Source organism: Nerophis ophidion, linkage group LG04, assembly GCF_033978795.1.
Source record: "Nerophis ophidion isolate RoL-2023_Sa linkage group LG04, RoL_Noph_v1.0, whole genome shotgun sequence".
In the NCBI taxonomy this organism is placed as follows: domain Eukaryota; kingdom Metazoa; phylum Chordata; class Actinopteri; order Syngnathiformes; family Syngnathidae; genus Nerophis; species Nerophis ophidion.
The window spans coordinates 40700793-40718902 of NC_084614.1; the positions used below are offsets into that span (position 1 = coordinate 40700793).

General features: G+C 38.1%; 1 protein-coding gene and 1 long non-coding RNA gene across 4 annotated transcripts in view; one reads left to right on the forward strand and one right to left on the reverse strand.

Annotated features, from left to right (window-relative positions):
* Positions 1-837: 837 nt before the first annotated feature.
* micu2 (mitochondrial calcium uptake 2) overlaps positions 838-18110 on the forward strand; it is a 29070-nt gene continuing 11797 nt past the window's right edge. The window contains exons 1-4 of one of the 3 annotated variants that reach the window (XM_061898060.1): positions 838-932; positions 11546-11675; positions 17107-17138; positions 17228-17303. In XM_061898060.1, the coding sequence (XP_061754044.1) occupies positions 11564-11675; positions 17107-17138; positions 17228-17303 (220 nt within the window). In that variant the 5' untranslated portion in view covers positions 838-932; positions 11546-11563. Of the gene's footprint in view, positions 933-7803; positions 8062-11545; positions 11676-17106; positions 17139-17227; positions 17304-18110 lie in introns of those variants that run through there. The other 2 variants (XM_061898058.1, XM_061898059.1) reach the window with 2 other exon arrangements.
* LOC133551393 (uncharacterized) lies at positions 7883-17489 on the reverse strand. The gene is made up of 2 exons (XR_009806489.1): positions 17187-17489; positions 7883-8528 (listed from the first exon to the last, which is right to left on the reverse strand). It is a non-coding gene; the product is annotated as an uncharacterized LOC133551393 (long non-coding RNA).

Below are 18110 nucleotides of genomic sequence, written 5' to 3' on the forward strand. Positions count from 1 at the left end.
ACGGGGGAATTGGTAGCAATTTATATGGCAGTTAACTGGATAGAGGAAGACAAAGCAAGGAAAGCAGTCGTGTGCTCGGACTCCAGCAGTGCATTGACGAGCATAAAAAACATAGCATCAGACACAAGACTAGATATAGTTTATGAAATAGTTCAGGCAATCTACAGGATAAATAAAGCGGGAGGTGTGGTAACATTTCTCTGGGTTCCTGCTCATGTAGGAGTTGAGGGAAATGAGTTAGCTGATAGATACGCAAAACTAGCAACCACTAAAACAGAAGTAAACATGGAGATTAAGCACAGTAAAGAAGAAGTGAAGAGCATAATTAAGATAGAACACAATAAAAAGTGGCAGGATAATTGGAATAAGGAAATAAATGGTAGAGAGTTTTACAAAGTCCAGAGGAGAGTAGGTGTCATGAGAGGAGGGGGTAGAAGTAGGAAAGAAGAAGACATTATTACGAGAATGAGATTAGGACATACTTATCTAAATAGTTCACTAAAATTGATAGGCAAACATACTACAGGGCTGTGTGATTTTTGCCATCAAATGGAGAATGTTGACCATGTTTTAACACAATGTCGGAAATACAATAGAGAAAGAGAAATACTGGAAAATAAGTTAGCAAAAGAAAATATTAGGTTAGAAGTGGGAAGTATATTAGGATTGCATTCAGAAAACATAGGATACAAGGCAATATACACATATTTAAAAAAACACTGGGTTAAATAAAATAATATAGAGTAGGGATCCACCTCGGTCCACACTCCGTTACAGTAGGTGGCGGTAATGCCCACCAGAAGGTTGCTTGCCAACCGCCATAAAAAACAAAAGAAGAAGAAGGAAGAATGACGCGGCGCGAGAGAGGAAGAGAGCCAGAGGCAGACGACGAGCGAGTGGAGAAGAGGAGCTGAAAAGCGACCTGGACTGAGGTTTTTATTTGAAAAAATAAACAAAGTCACAACCGTGCTCGAGAATGTCCCTATTTAGTGGTCCATGGAACCCGCACGACAGCAAGAGACTGTCACAGTCACATACCACGTTCTCCTACTGTTGTTCCATGGTTGTATTGACCCTCACAACTTTTATAAACATATTGGTAGTATAAACTTAATACTTGTAACTTATATTATAAGCATGTTGTCAGTAATGAATTAACAGGCAGGACATCTGTCAATTTTATTATCAAACAAAGTACACAAACTACAGGAAACAGCTTTGTAAATTGCAAATAAGAGGAAAACAAGTATATAAAAATGCAATGACAATGTGTAAAAAAAATCGTCATGAAAAGTCTGTCCGTCAATAAAAATGGGGGAGAAAAAAATTATGCCAAAAATAATTGTGCTGGTTTAGTGTGTTCTGCTGCCCAATGTCTTCCTCCAGTGTTCTAAAAAAAGAAAAAAACCCCCACTATTGTTAAACAAGAAAATTATCAACAAATTTTTAAAAAACATAACAAATTCCCATACCACAAACCCTAAACTTCCTGATCATCAGAAGAGATTTAAATATTTCCAATGTACTTAATTATTATGAACGCACTCAAAAACAAGACATGTAGGATTTTTGAATTTTCCATCTGTGTGGGTTGAATTTGAGAGCGCTCAACGTTCAACTCGAAGTTTGCTTCTGTGTGGTCAGAGAAGTTCTTAAGACACGCCGCTAAAGTAGAAGTTAATATGAAGTAAAGTTACTCATCAAAGCCTCGTCAATCAAGCATGGCATAAAACTGTCGTGACCAATATGTTACCACTTGCCCTTTATGATCTTGCAGACGATCAAGTTTTGGAATTTCATCTCGCAGGCTATAAAAACACAATTATACAAAGGAGATGAATGTGACACACCTATAAAACCTAATTGTTAAAATAAATCAGTTTAGTTACGAGTTTGTATTTCATGCTGTACTATGCTCACTTAATTACTATTGCATTCCTCTTCTCTGGTTGAGTCAAACTCCTGTCTAGTTCCTCCAGTTCAGCTAGAGTTCTGCATGGTTAAGTTTTCTTCTTGCTGAGGATGCTAAAGTGACGTGCGGTCTGCTTGCAATCAGGGATTTCACCGTGGCCTCCAGGTCGTCCATCCTCATCATCACCCAGGACATGTACATTTCCAAGACTACAGGGACTTGTGTGATTGTTCATTCTACTTTCTATACATTATGTATCGGTAAACTAATTGTGTGTTAGGTACTTATGGCTCTCAAACCTGTCAGTTCGCGTGCCTGAAAAAGCTCAAGAAGTTTTACAATTCCTGGTCAAGACATTCTGTCGGAAAAATACAAGACAACTGCACCTTCATTGGAATGAAAGGATCTCTACAGATGTGATCTTTGGGTAACTGGTAGATTAAACTGGGATTTGACTTGTCCATGGTGTACCCTGCCTTCCGCCCGATTGTAGCTGAGATAGGCACCAGCGCCCCCTGCAATCCCAAAGGGAATAAGCGGTAGATAATGGATGGATGGATGGATGGTTGTTGTCTGTCTATTGACCCTGCGATGAGGTGGCGACTTGTCCAGGGTGTACACCGCCTTCCACCCGAATGCAGCTGAGACAGGGTCCAGCACCCCCCGCGACCCCATAAAAGGGACAAGCGGTTGAAAATGAATGGATGGATAAACCTAATTTACAAGTCAACACTTACTTTACTTACTTAGGCCCATCGCTCCCAATGGAGCATAGGCCATCAATGACTCCTCTCCATGCAGCACGGTTTTGGGCTGTCCTTTCCGCCTCTCCCCAGCTGGTTCCCAACCTCTTCAGCTCCGCCTCAGAGTCCCGCCTCCAGGTGTTTTTAGGCCGTCCCCTCTTCCTCTTTCCCTGTGGGTTCCACGTCAAGGCTTGCCGTGTGATGGTAGTTGCTGGTTTCCTAAGGGTGTGCCCAACCCAACCCCACTTTCTCCTTAGTATTTGTTTCTCCACTGGCTCCTGATTCCCTTTCCTCCAGAGTTCCTCGTTGCTGATTTTGTTTGGCCACCAAATCCTGAAAATCCTCTTCAGACAACTGTTAATAAACGTTTGTAACCTTTGTACGGTCTTCTTTGTCATCCTCCACGTTTCAGAGCCGTAGAGAAGGACGGATTTTATGTTTGAATTGAAGATCCGGACTTTGGTTGTCATAGATATCTCCTTGGAGGACCAGATGCTCTTCAGGATGATGAAGGCTGCTCTTGCTTTTCCAATTCTTGCTGTTACATCTTTGTCGGTGCCACCCTGTTTATCCACGATGCTGCCCAAGTAGGTGAAGGAGTCTATTTCCTGGATAATTTCCTCTTCTATTACTATTGGATTGTTGGTCAAGTTATTAAACTTCATTATGTTGGTCTTCTTCCTGTTTATCCTTAGCCCTACGCCTAGAGATGTCTTGACCAATTCGGTGGTCTTTTCCTGCATCTGCCTGTGGTTGTGCGAGAGGAGCGCCAGGTCGTCTGCGAAGTCTAAGTCATCCAGTTGCGTCCACAGGGTCCACTGAATACCGTTTTTCTTTCCTGATGTTGTGTTCTTCATGATCCAGTCAATAACTAATAGGAACATGAAGGGTGATAGGAGGCATCCTTGCCGAACTCCGGTCCTGACCTCAAAACTATCAGACACTTGGCCTGCATGTAGCACCTTGCATGTCATTCCTTGGTAGGTTTTCTGAATCAGGCTGATGATTTTCTCTGGAATCCCGTAGTGCCGCAGTAGTTTCCACAGTGTCTCCCTGTCCACACTGTCGAAGGCTTTTTCATAGTCTACGAAATTTACATATAGGGAAGAGTTCCATTCAATAGATTGTTCCACAATGATGCGGAGAGTGCAGATCTGGTCTGTGCAGGATCTGTTACTTCGGAATCCGGCTTGCTGGTCTCTCAGGAAAGGGTCTACAGCTTTGCTCATCCTGTCCAGTAGTATGCGGTTGAGAATTTTTCCTGGGACTGAAAGCAGGGTTATTCCTCTGTAGTTGTTGCAGCTGGTGAGATCTCCCTTTTTTGGGATCTTGATGAGGGTTCCCTCTCTCCAGTCTTCTGGGATTGTCTCTTCCTCCCAGATCTTTGAAAAAAGGCTGTGCAGCATATTGACAGCAGTCTTTAGGTCAGCTTTGATAGCTTCTGCTGGTATTCCATCTGGTCCTGCAGCTTTCCCATCCTTCATGGAAGTGATCGCTTTCATGATCTCTGCTTTGCTGGGCTTACATGAGCTAATTGGTAGTACTGCCTCCGCTGGTGGAATATCTGGTGGGTCTGCTGGGATAGGTTGGTTCAGTATCTCACTGAAGTGTTCTGCCCAACGTCTTCGCTGATCTTCATTTGTTGTGAGTGGTTTTCCATCCTTGTCCTTCACTGGCTTGTCAGTCTGTTGGAATTTGCCTGCTAACTTTTTAGTTATCATATAGAGGTCTCTCAGGTTGCCTTGACCAGCTGCCATTTCCGCTTGTTTGGCCAGATTGTCTATATGATCTCGTTTGTCCTTTCTGATGCTTCTCTTCACCTCTTTATTGGCTTTTGTGTAGTTCTTCTGTGCCCTTGCTTTCGCCAGTCTTGTGGTACTCGTGTTCAATTGGTCTTTCTTCTCCTTCCTTTCTTTCAGCTTCTGATGTGTCTCCATGGATAGCCATTCTTTGTGTCTTGTCTCCTTTTTCCCCAGCACTTCTTCACATGTGTCCTTCCACAACTTCTTTGTGTGTTGCCATCTTGTCTCCATGTCAGTGTCAATGTCTTCTTCCAGTATCTGTAGCTGATGGTATCTGTTCGAAAGGTTGATCTGGAATTTTGTCTGCACTTCTTTATTCTTGAGAAGCCCCACGTTGTATCGCATTCTTCCGCTGGTGGTTGTGGAGTGCTTCTTCAGTCGTAGCTTTGCACTCATTATCAAGAGGTGATGATCTGATGCTACATCCGCACCTCTTTTTACCCGCACATCTTGGCATGATCTTCGGAACTTTCTACAGATGCAGATATGATCTATTTGGTTCTCTGTGATGTGATCTGGGGATCTCCAGGTGGCTTTGTGGATCCTTTTGTGGGGGAAGATGCTGCCTCCGATTACCATTTGGTTGAGTGAGCACAGGTCTGCTAAGCGCTCTCCGTTTTCATTCATCTGCCCCAATCCCTGTGCTCCCATGATGTCTTCATAGCCCGTGTTGTCGGCTCCAATCTTGGCATTGAAGTCGCCCATGAGAATGGTGATATCCTTTGCTTTCTGTCTAGCTAGCACATACTGTAGTTGATCGTAGAATTCGTCTTTCCTCTCCTCTTCAGCATCGTTTGTTGGGGCATAACATTGGATGATGCTCAAATTGATGTTGTTCTTCTTGGTGGCAAATGTGGCGGTGATAATTCGTGGGTTTACTGGTTCCCATCCAATGAGAGAACGCTGTGCCTGTGGGGCCAGCATCAGGGCCACCCCTTCCGTGTGCGGTGCGCCATCTTCGGTGTGGCCAGAATATAACACCATCTCTCCTGATGTTAGTCGCAGCTGTCCTGCCTGTAGCCACCTTGTCTCACATAGCCCCAGGAGAGAGATGTTGTAATTTCTCATCTCCTGTGCGACCTGTGCTGTCTTCCCTGTTTCATACATAGTCCTGACGTTCCATGTGGCGATGTTGGTGTGCTTCCTGGGAGTTAGAAGGGGGATCAGCCTTGCAGCTTCCTCTCGGCTTTCACTGCTCTGCGTCATTGACCTCCTATGTGGAAGCCCTTCCTTTCCCAAGTCGTGTTGCTTTTGAGTCGTAATTGATGCTTCTGTAACATATATATTTTTGACGGGTAGGGTTGTTGGCCCTACGCCAACCCATTTAACCTCTGGGCGAGGTGGTCCAATTCGTCTCACCTCTACCCTTTGACCTGTCCAGCATGGGAGTCCCTACTAGGTGCATGCGCACCCGCTGGCATAGCTCTCCGGGTCACGGAGGCACTCAAGCCACCACCCCACGACAAGGGATGGACCGTGTGATGGAAAGAAATTAAGTCAACACTTAATGGCAGTGAAATCAATTTTTTAACCCATTGTCAAATGACTTAATTATAATAAAAACACTACCCGAGATTTTCTTAATTTCGGCTTTCTGCGGTGTCATCCGAATGTTATACAGCTAGCTTATTCAATTGATCGTAAAAAACCTTTATTATTTCCCCCCATATAATACATGTTATACACATTATAAATATTACAAATACATGTCTAAAATGTGTGCATCAATCAATGTTTTTGAAAATGGTTAGGTGTCAGACAAATCACGACACCCACACGTCACTTCTCTCGTGTGCGCTACCCTGCAGCGGTCGTGCGGAAACTATGTCTGCGTTTTTAATATTCCGGCCACTCCAGGCAGTCCAAAATGTATACATTTTTATTAATTACGCTCATGAAACTATAAATCGAAGCAACAGAATGTTAATAAACATTTTTTCAAATTAAATTAATTAATTAATTATTTCAGCTCTATAATATAATATGTACATGTATATTTTATGTATATTATGTACAATAAAAATAGAACATCAAGAATGGCGACAATATAAACAACCCAAGTTACACAACACAAACACTGATGTTGGAGGGAAATAAACACAAAAGAGATCTCAAAAATATAAATTTAACTAAGATACTACAGTATCTGTTCGTGACACCATACAGATTTGGCTGAATTTTGATGTGTCCTGCTTTTGCAATTAGTGTTATTTCATTCATTTGTTTTTTTCTTTTTAGTTTTGTAACGGTTTCCTTTAGACTTAGACTTAGACAAACTTTAATGATCCACAAGGGAAATTGTTCCACACATTATCGATCTGTTACAATGATGGAAAGTGTAAGGATGGGACAATGCAGGTATAAATAGACTAAATATAGCGATGTAAAATAAAACATATGTACGTATTATTTACATAATATATGTACAGTATATTATATATACAGATATATAATTTTATGTCTACATCATATATACAGTATATAATAATTACTATGTACAATACAAAATAATGTCTTGTAGTAATGTGCGTACTTTATTATTGTTTTATTTTCCTTTAGTTTATTGACTACATATTGGATTTACAAGTCTTTTGATTGTTTGTATAATGTATGGCAGTGGTTCTCAGATGGGGGTACGTGTACCCCTGGGGGTACTTGAAGGTATGGCAAGGGGTACGTGAGATTTTTTTTTTAATATTCTAAAAATAGCAACAATTCAAAAATCCTTTATAAATATATTTATTGAATAATACATCAACAAAATGTGAATGTAAGTTCATAAACTGTGAAAAAAAGACATCAATGCAATATTCAGTGTTGACAGCTAGATTTTTTGTGGACATGTTCCATAAATATTGATATTAAATACTTATTTTTTTTTGTGAAGAAATGTTTAGAATTAAGTTCATGAATCCAGATTGATCTCTATTACAAACCCCAAAGAGGGCACTTTAAGTTGATGAATACTTCTATGTGTAGAAATCTTTATTTATAATTGAATCACTTGTTTATTTTTGAAGTTTTTAGTTATTTGTTTATATTTTTTCCGAATAGTTAAAAAAAGACCACTACAAATGAGCAATAGTTTGCACTGTTATACAATTTAATAAATCAGAAACTGTATTTTACTTCTTTATCTCTTTTTTCTTTTTCAACCAAAAATGCTTTGCTCTTATTAGGGGGTACTTGAATTAAAAAAATGTTCACAGGGGGTACATCAATGAAAAAAGGTTGAGAACCACTGGTGTAGGGGGTTACACGTCACGTGATCTGGTTTTCCGCTTCGCCAAGCACCAATAGCAACACGCTTAAAGACAGGTCTTCCGCCACACGGGGGCGTGGTTTATGATACTGTCGCAACTCCCTAGTCTGTACTTGTAGCTCAGCAATCGATGAGAAAATGGCTTGCCTTGGAAGAGTAGCGAACGTGTTTCGGAACACTGTCCGGGGTTCAAGGTCTCTAAAAGGTTTAACATGGCACCGAGCTGTCGGACCGGCCATTGGAGGCACAATTGTTGGGGCTGGAGTCATTTGTTATTATTACCCATTTAATGTAAACCGCACAAGTTTGCCTATCGTCGTAGCTCAAGCGGAAGAGCAAAAAGTGAGTATTAAAAACATTTTATTTCCTTCTTTGACTACCAAGAAAGACAAAATTATTGTATTAATTAACACGGCTGTTTGAAATGTCAAGTGATGTATGCATGTTATTGTGTTAAATACTAATGCAAAAGTTTTACAGGGCGTTATCGACGATGGTTGTCACCATCTATAATGCACTCCTGTTCACTTAGTTACACAATCAAGAATCTTTATTAGCCAGTTAAGTTGAGACTAATGATGATATATTTCTACATGAACGCAATGTAAATAACCAGTAGTATTCCTAATAGCTGTTCAATAACATGTTTAATAAAGTGCAAGTTGTTAAAACACAAAGCTAGTATATTATTCCAAAGAAGATGATCACAAATCAAAGTTAATTGAGGTTAAAGAAAAGTGTATTTGTGATGTTGGTAGTTGATGATGTACTGTAACTGGGGCATCAAACTTGTCCGCTGCACGCCCACTCTGCAAATAGGGGGAAAGCAAAAATGTATTATTATATGTATTGCCTGCTAATTATTATTATAATCATCTGACTGACACACAAACCCTAATGTTACAGTTGTACAAAAGCAGTGAAGTTGGAATGTTGTGTAAATCGTAAATAAAAACAGAATACACTAATTTACAAATCCTTTTCAACCTATATTCAATTGAATAGACTGCAAAGACAAGATACTTAACATTCAAACTGGTAAACGTAATTTTTTTTGTGCTAATTTTAGCTAACTTGGATTTTGATGCCTGAAACATGTTTCAAAAAAGCTGGCACAAGTGGCAAAAATATTGATAAAGTTGAGGAATGTTGATCAAACACTTGTTTGGAACATCCCACAGGTGAACAGGCTAATTGGGAACAGGTGGGTGCCATGATTGGGTAAAAAAACAGCTTCCCAAAAAAATGCTGTCTTTCACAAGAAAGGATGGGGCGAGGTACATCCCTTTGTCCACAACTGCGTAGGCAAATAATCAAAACAGTTTAAGAACAACGTTTCTCCAAGTGCAATTGCAAGAAATTTAGGGATTTCAATATAATATCATCAAAAGGTTCAGAGATTCTGGAGAAATCACTCCACGTAAGCGGCATGGCCGGAAACCAACATTTAATGACGGTGACCTTCGATCCCTCAGACGGCACTGTATCAAAAACCGACATCAATCTCTATAGGATATCACCACATGGGCTCAGGAACACATCAGAAAACCACTGTCCGTAACTACAGTCTGTCGCTATATCTGTAAAAACTCTACTCTGCAAAGCGAAAGCCATTTATCAACGATACCCAGAAACACCGCCGGCTTTGCTCAGCCCGAGCTCTGCTAAAATGGACTGATGCAAAGTGGAAAAGTGTTCTGTGGTCTGACGAGTCCACATTTCAAATTTTTGGGGGAAACTGTGGATGTCGTGTCCTCCGGACCAAAGAGGAAAAGAACCATCTGGACTGTTATAGGCGCAAAGTTCAAAAGCCAGCATCTGTGATGGTATGGGGGTGTATTAGTGCCCAAGGCATGGGTAACTTACACATCTGTGAAGGCACCATTAATGCTGAAAGGTACATACAGGTTTTGACGCAACATATGTTGCCAACCAAGCAACTTCTTTTCCACGGACGCCCCTGCTTATTTCAGCAAGAAAATGCCAAGCCACATTCTGCGCGTGTTACAATAGCGTGGCTTCGTAGTAAAATAATGTTAGTACTAGATTGGCCTGCCTGTAGTCCAGACCCGTCTCCCATGGAAACTGTGTGGCGCATTATGAAGTGTAAAATACAACAACAGAGACCCTGGACTGTTAAACAACTTAAGCTGTACATCAAGCAAAGATGGGAAAGAATTCCACCTGAAAAGCTTCAAATATTGGTCTCCTCACTTCCCAAAAATTCAAGTTTATCAGTTCCAACATTAATTATCTTGTCTTTGCAGTGTATTCAATTGAATATAAGTTGAAAAGGATTTGCAAATAATTGTATTCTGTTTTTATTTTCGATTTGCACAATGTGCCAACTTCACTGGTTTCAGGGTCCGTAAAAACAAAACATGTTGCAGTGTTTCTGCGAAGATTTGTTTGTAACACTAAGTCTTAAAAGTAACATATAGTAGAAGCAGTCATTAACCGCACAAAACAATAAATCGAAGTACATTTTGCCCTGCTATAGTATGTGTCGTGTGCACACACTACTCGTTCCCACCGATAGCGACCAATAACAAGTAGCTTTATGTAACACTTAAGTGCAACTATAAGAAGGTTTGACAGACCAACAATGACGTGTTAGTTTTTAAACATTTTCCATCATGCATTCAACTACTTTGCACTCGACATATTGTTGAGGATGGTGGTGATGTGGGAAGTGTTGCCTCCTTTCGCAGGGACTTTTTTCCTGCATTTTCTGGTGATGGGCTGACTATCCTAAATTATTTTACCCTCAGCATGCTTTACCAATCCAAAATAAGTTCAGACTTCAGATGTTGTCCGTTTACTGGTAGGGCAACATCTCAAGAGCAAGGTCCATATTTTGTTTTCCGCCATTGCAAACAGCGCTAGTGCGCATTTGCCATTTGTGAAAGCCCTGCAGCTGCTGCTTTTCCAGGAAGTGAGCAGTGTCGCAAAAAATACATTAATAAATTACGATTTTTCGATGATTAAAAAATTTTATGTTATTACTTACGGTCCGGAATTATATCGCGGTTTCTCATTATACTGTTTACCGTTTCATCCCTAATTGGACCAAATTATTATTTCAAAGTAGCAAAATTGTTATATTTAGTTTCCTTGATTATATTTTTTGTATATATACAGTCCTGCACTTAAGTTCTTACCTGTTGTTTTCTTAAGTACGTTTGAAAAAGTCCAAAATACTGCCATACTGTTGAAGTGACTTTTCCTGTTTTATGAACAATTTTTTCGCTCTCTGCTGCCCTAGGTTTTAGTTTCTCTTCTTACCAGACCGCGAGTGCCTTTGTTAATGCAACCAACCATGCTTCATTGTTTTCGGTTTTATCGACCAAAATCTATACCATATATATATAATATATATATAATATATATATATATATATATATATATATATATATATATATATATATATATATATATATATATATATATATATAATATATATATAATATATATATATATATATATATATATATATATATATATAAATAAATATATATCGAACATTTTGCTCAACACATTATTTATTGATATCGATTACTTGTGTATCGCTACATTTATTGATATTGTTTAATCGACCCAGCCCTAGTCTAGATTAGACAAGCCTGTTCAATGTCAGAGTAAGCCATCCTCTCAAAGAAGAATGTTCCAACGCAGTAACTTTTCAAATTCCCTGTGCAACACCAATGTGATAGATTGCACCCTAGAGGCCTAAAATGGTCCCAGCCAACAATTACTATGCGTTTTCATAAGTTCCAGGAGGTACATGGAAGTTGAAATTATGCTTAAACATCTTGTGCTGTTTCAGGAGGCTGCTGCTCCCCAAATGTCAGCCAGAAAAAGGCGTTTTACCCAGTTTGCCTCAGTTGCTTACAAAGACGAGCCCTACATGACACCGAGAGACTTCCTCTTCTCCGTGATGTTGGAGAATGTTGATCGTAAGCATTGTATTTTTTGTACTTACTGTTTAATGACGGCATGCAAGATATGGGAGCTACTATGGGTGTGGGAAAAAATCGATTCGAATACGAATCGCGACTCTCACGTTGTGCGATTCAGAATCGATTCTCATTCATAAAAAATAGGATTTTTTTTTTTTTTTTTTTAAATTTGTAATTTTTTTTTAAATTATTTTATTTTTTTATTTTTTATCAATCCAACAAACCAATACACAGCAATACCATAACAATGCAATCCAAATCCAAGACCAAACCTGACCCAGCAACACTCAGAACTGAAATAAACAGAGCAGTTGAGAGGAGACACAAACAGGATATAGAACAAACCAAAAGTAGTGAAACAAAAATGAATCCTATCAACAACAGTATCAATATTAGTTATAATTTCAGCATTGCAGTGATTAAAAATCCCTCATTGACATTATCATTAGACATTTATAAAAATAAAAAAAAGAACAATAGTGTCACAGTGGCTTACACTTTCATCGCATCTCATAAGCTTGACAACACACTGTGTCCAATGTTTTCACAAAGATAAAATAAGTCATATTTTTGGTTTGTTTATTAGTTAAAACAAATTTACATTATTGCAATCAGTTGATAAAACACTGTCCTTTACAATTATAAATAAATAATGTAAATAAATGATAAATGGCTTGTACTTGTATAGCGCTTTTCTACCTTCAAGGTACTCAAAGCGCTTTGACACTACTTCCACATTTACCTATTCACACACTGATGGAGGGAGCTGCCATGCAAGGCGCTAACCAGCACCCATCAGGAGCAAGGGTTAAGTGTCTTGCTCAGGACACAACAGACGTGAGGCGGTTGGTACTAGGTGGGGATTGAACTAGGGACCCTCGGGTTGCGCACGGCCACCTTTCCACTGTGCCACGCCGTCCCTAAATGCTTATTTTTTTGTAAGCTACTTCTCTGCTTTGGGGTAGATCCTGCTGAAATCCTATATATTGAATGAATGCAGAATCGTTTTGAATCGGAAAAGTATCGTGTTTGATTTGAGAATCGCGATGAATTTGAACAAAATCGATATCGAATTGTGACCCCAAAAATCGATATTGAATCGAATTGTGGGACACCCAAAGATTTGCAGTCCTAGTGGCTACCTAATGCTGTTGTATTGTACACTATATATAATCATTTATCCACACCACCTTAATATACAGTCAAGCTCAACATTATTATTTACCCTGGCACCATGAGTTTTGGTTGAAATTAGGGCTGTCTAAGTTAATGCTTAAACTCATGTAGGGCTACATTAATTTGATAATCGATTAGTCTGTCGATTATTACTTCGATTAATCGATTAATAATCGGATGAAAGAGACAAACTACATTTCTATCTTTTCCAATAATTTATTTTAAAAAACAGCATAGACTTAGACAATCTTTAATGATCCACAAGGGAAATTGTTCTGGCACCATGTCCTTTCGACTTGCCAAATAATACAAGGCAAGTGTTACAATTTTTTTTTTTTATAAAGTGCACCATTGTCCTGCACAATAGCAATAATTTTGCTTAGGGGAATTTCAAACCTGACTACTACCTATTACAACCATTCTGCAATGTTGGATGCTGAAATGTCTTTCCTCTAGTGGCATGGTCGTAAGGCAGATTGACTTCATGTTCCATTCCTCTCCAATGTAGTGGCATGTATTGCCAAGGTAGGCTACACTTGTCCACACATCAGTAGTGAGAGCAATTTTGCTCTGGGTGGCTTTTATGTCAGTCTGCAACTGCATGGAATGTCCGCTCGTACGTCCTCTCCAACAGTTTGGTAAAATGGTTCCCCGAGGGAAGAGTGTAACCAGGGTTGAGGACGTGAATCATTTGTCTAAAACCTTCATCCTCCACCATTGATAATCGCTTAATGTCAGTTAGCAACATATTCAGGATAGCATCAGTCAATGCTGCCTAGTTTATTTCTGAAATGAGAGAAACCATATTATGAACGTACACAGTAGCATCATTTACATGTAACTCAATACATACTCAGTTGATTTAATTAATAATTTCTGACGTAAAAGACAAATACGCCTCCACATTAAAAAAAAAAGCTAAATTAAATAAATGGACATTGGAGTTGCAGAATACACCAATAACAACACAGAAATGTCACTCATCAGATCAAAACTGGATCCGATATAGTACACGTTTCTGTTGTGAATAATAAAAGATTCACTTAAGGCTACCTCTGAATCATAGCATGAAATATTCCAGCACCTTCATAACGTTTAGTTATACTAAAGCGTCACTCAAGTCTAAATAGATTTATATAGCTTTATTGATCCATTATGAAACCAACTTGAGATATTGTACGTGCGTTTTCTCTCTGAAAACGGAGTCAAATGTGCAGGAGACACATTATCAGCCCCGTGTTGCAACAAAGACATAACGTTAAAGTTTCTCACAAAAAAAGCTGAACTTATGAATGAATGCCTGTTGCCACTCATAACAACACAGAAAATAAAGTCACAGCACTATCAAAAAAGTTCCTAACACTCTGAAAGTTAATACACAACAGTTGCTGCTGCGCTTCCAGAAAAAATCTCCTCGTTAACAAAAGATTGAAAACACACAAAGACGGACACAACGGATCAATATACTCGGACTATCGACTTAAAAAAATTTACGTACCGTGAGTTCTTCCCTTCATCTTCTTCAGGTGCTACCGAAGCAATGTTGTCCTTCCATACCACGCGACGTCCATGCTGAATGTCTTCTCTGAAGTCTTTAAAGTAAAGTGTTCCGACACTTTGGACAACTTATGTCGTACACTTTTATCAATTGAAGCAATAACCTCGAGATGTTTCTCCGCTGAACTATCCGTACTGTTTCCCTCTGCCATATTTCGAATGTTTCCACAAAGGAGACGGCGTGGTCACGTGAGCTGCACATGACACATCATTGGCTGGCTGACTGCCTGCCACCTCATGAGACGAAGCCTCAGCGCAGCCCTGGCGCTGTTTTGTACTGTTTTTGTACTTATTTTGATTATTGTTTTTCAGCTGTTTGTAAATGTTCCAGTTTATAATAAAGGTTTAGGTGAAAAAAATTAAAATAAAATTTGTTTTAAAAAGCCTCCGTGCATTGCATACATCCAACGAATCGATGACTAAATAATTCGCCAACTATTTTTATAATCGATTTTAATCGATTTAGTCGATTAGTTGTTGCAGCCCTAAACTCATGCTATTAATCACTAAACCCTATTGCATTAATCATCATGTATAAACACAGATTAAGTCCACAAGTTACCTTAACTGCGAAAGGTTACCTGAAAGGCGGATTTATACGGTCAGTGATCAGGTCAATGCATATGTCCGTGGGAAGATGAGTGAGGATACTCCATTTGGTGTGCCAGATGGCAAATTTCACTTCAAAATACACCATGACACTACCTTTACATAAAAAAAAAAAACCTTTTTGAACAAATAAAAGACATGCTCTGGAAAAAAAAATTTAAAAGTTAGTGTATGACATTCTGAAAATAAAATTGCATATGTTTCAAATATTATATATATATTTTTAAGTCAATTTAAATTATGCATCTAATTAACTGCAAAGGTGTATAATGTGATTTAAAATAATAATCATTTTACAGCATTAGTTCAAATGTAAAAAAAAAACATAAGAAATATTTGTTTCCAATGACACCTTTTGTACATTGTGTTATTTTCTGAGAGTCCTATGTCATTTCCAATCAAGAAAAAAACAACTGATCAAAAAAAAGTGTGTATAAGTTGTATGTATGTATGTATATATATATATATATATATATATATATATATATATATATATTACATACATATATATATATATATATTAGGGGTGTGGGGAAAAATCAATACGAATCGAATCGAATACGTTGTGCGATTCAGAATTGGTTCTCTTTTTTTTTTTTTTAAATCGATTAAAAAAAAAAAAAAAAATTATCATCAATCGAACAAACCACTACACAGCAATACCATAACAATGCGATCCAATTCCAAAACAAACTTGACCCAGCAACATTCAGAACTGCAATAAATAGAGCAATTGAAAGGAGACACAAACGGGACACAGAACAAACCAAAAGTAGTGAAACCAAATGAATATAATCAACAACAGTATCAATATTAGTTATAATTTCAGCATAGCAGTGATTACAAATCCCTCATTTACATTATCATTAGACATTTATAAAAAATTTAAACAATAGTGTCACAGTGGCTTACACTTGCATCGCATCTCATAAGCTTGACAACACACTGTGTCCAATGTTTTCACAAAGATAGAATAAGTCATAATTTTGGTTCGTTTAAGAGTTAAAACAAATTTACATTATTGCCATCAGTTGATAAAACATTGTCCTTTGTAATTATAAAAGCTTTTTTTTTTACAAATCTACTACTCTGCTTGCATGTCAGCAGACTGGGTAGGTCCTGCTGAAATCCTATGTATTGAATGAATACAGAATCGTTTTAAATCGAAAAAATATCGTTTTTGAATCGAGAATCGCGTTGAATCGGAAAAATCGATATATTATCAAATCGTGACCCAAGAATCGATTATTGAATCAAATATATATATATATATATATATATATATATATATATAAATATATATATATATATGGGCTTCACGGTGGCGAGGGGTTAGTGCGTCTGCCTCACAATACGAAGGTCCTGCAGTCCTGGGTGGGGATAGATTGATGTAATTGGCAACACTAAATTGACCCGAGTGTGTGAATGTGAGTGTGAATGTTGTCTGTCTATCTGTGTTGGCCCTGCGATGAGGTGGTGACTTGTCCAGGGTGTACCCCGCCTTCCGCCCGATTGTAGCTGAGATAGGCGCCAGCGCGACCCAAAAGGGAATAAGCGGTAGGAAATGGATGGATGGATATATATATATATATATATATATATATATATATATATATATATATATATATATATATATATATATATATATATATATGTATGTATGTATGTATGTATGTTGTGTATATAATATATATATATGTATGTATGTATGTATGTATGTATGTGTATATATATATATATATATATATGTATATATATATATATGTATATATATATGTATGTGTATATATATATACATATACATATATTGTATATATATATACATATATATGTATATATATATATATCTCAATAAGTCTCTCTTCTGTTCTAAATGTGTAAAACGCATAAGCATAAAACAACTTTTTATTTACCACAGCACCATCTGGTGAGGTACTGTGGTGGTTAAATATCCACTGATGTCTGTTTGGGGGGAAAATCACTAGAAGATATATTTTTCATATTATTTGTAACTGCAATAGAGCTTTTCCAATATTTATTATGATCTAATTTTAATATGTAAATGTTTGTGATCATCTTTCCTCAGGAAAACTGCAAAAGAGAGTCCTAACAAAAGAAGTAAGTGTATTACTCTAAAATGGTAGTTACGTAAATGACATGGGTTACTTTTGGGTGGTTAATAGTTTCGTCTTTGGCCTTTTTTGTAGGATGTGGATAAGATGGTGGTCGCTGCCGTCAAAGCTCGTCCTGGAAATTCTTTGTTCAGGCTGTGGGGAGACAACGGTAAGTCACATATGAGCAAAACAGGTTGAATGGATTGTCATTGCACAAGTACAACATATTGTACTATGTTACTGTTTATCACAAATCATTCATGTTGATATTCTGATAACTTTCAATGTGTTTAAACCTCTGATCTAACAGTTGTATTTGTATTGTAACAATGGAACCCTCGAATGTGGAAGACTATTGCTGTCATAAAGCTTTTTTAGCTGTGAAGGCAATGTTTTCAGAAGGGCTGCTCAATTAATTGATTTCAAATATTAATCAGAATAATTATGGTAATTTTACTTTCATGTCTTGTGCCTCCAAGCTATTGTAGCTCTTCCTTGCTGCGAGAGCGCTTCCCACACGCACGTCTGCGTTTCCCATTTCCTTATTTATTTGTGGTCTTAAAAAACAAAAATCCCATATGGATTTAGCGTATCCGGGTTCGGCCTCGTTCACAACAAAATTTGTGTAGAAATGTGGCGGCTGTATCGTAATTCCACTCACAACTAGTTTTGTTAACGGTAAGCCGATGCGACTGAATATCTGGTTTACGAAGTGGCCTGTTCGGCTACGTTGGTTACAGTTCACGTCAATTAATTAGATTCAGCTGTGAATTCTTAGGTTTATTGAGTGTCAGGCATCCCAGATGTCTGCTATTTAGCGGAATTCTTGTACTTTTCTAGCCAAAGTGTTTTTTTGGGGGTTTTTTTTTTAGATCTCTGTACAAAACCGCTAACTGGGCCTCTCTCTGGTGCACCGTGGTCAGCTGGCTGCTTAGAGCTGACCAAGCTAGCAGACCGAGTGCGCCTACAGAGTGGT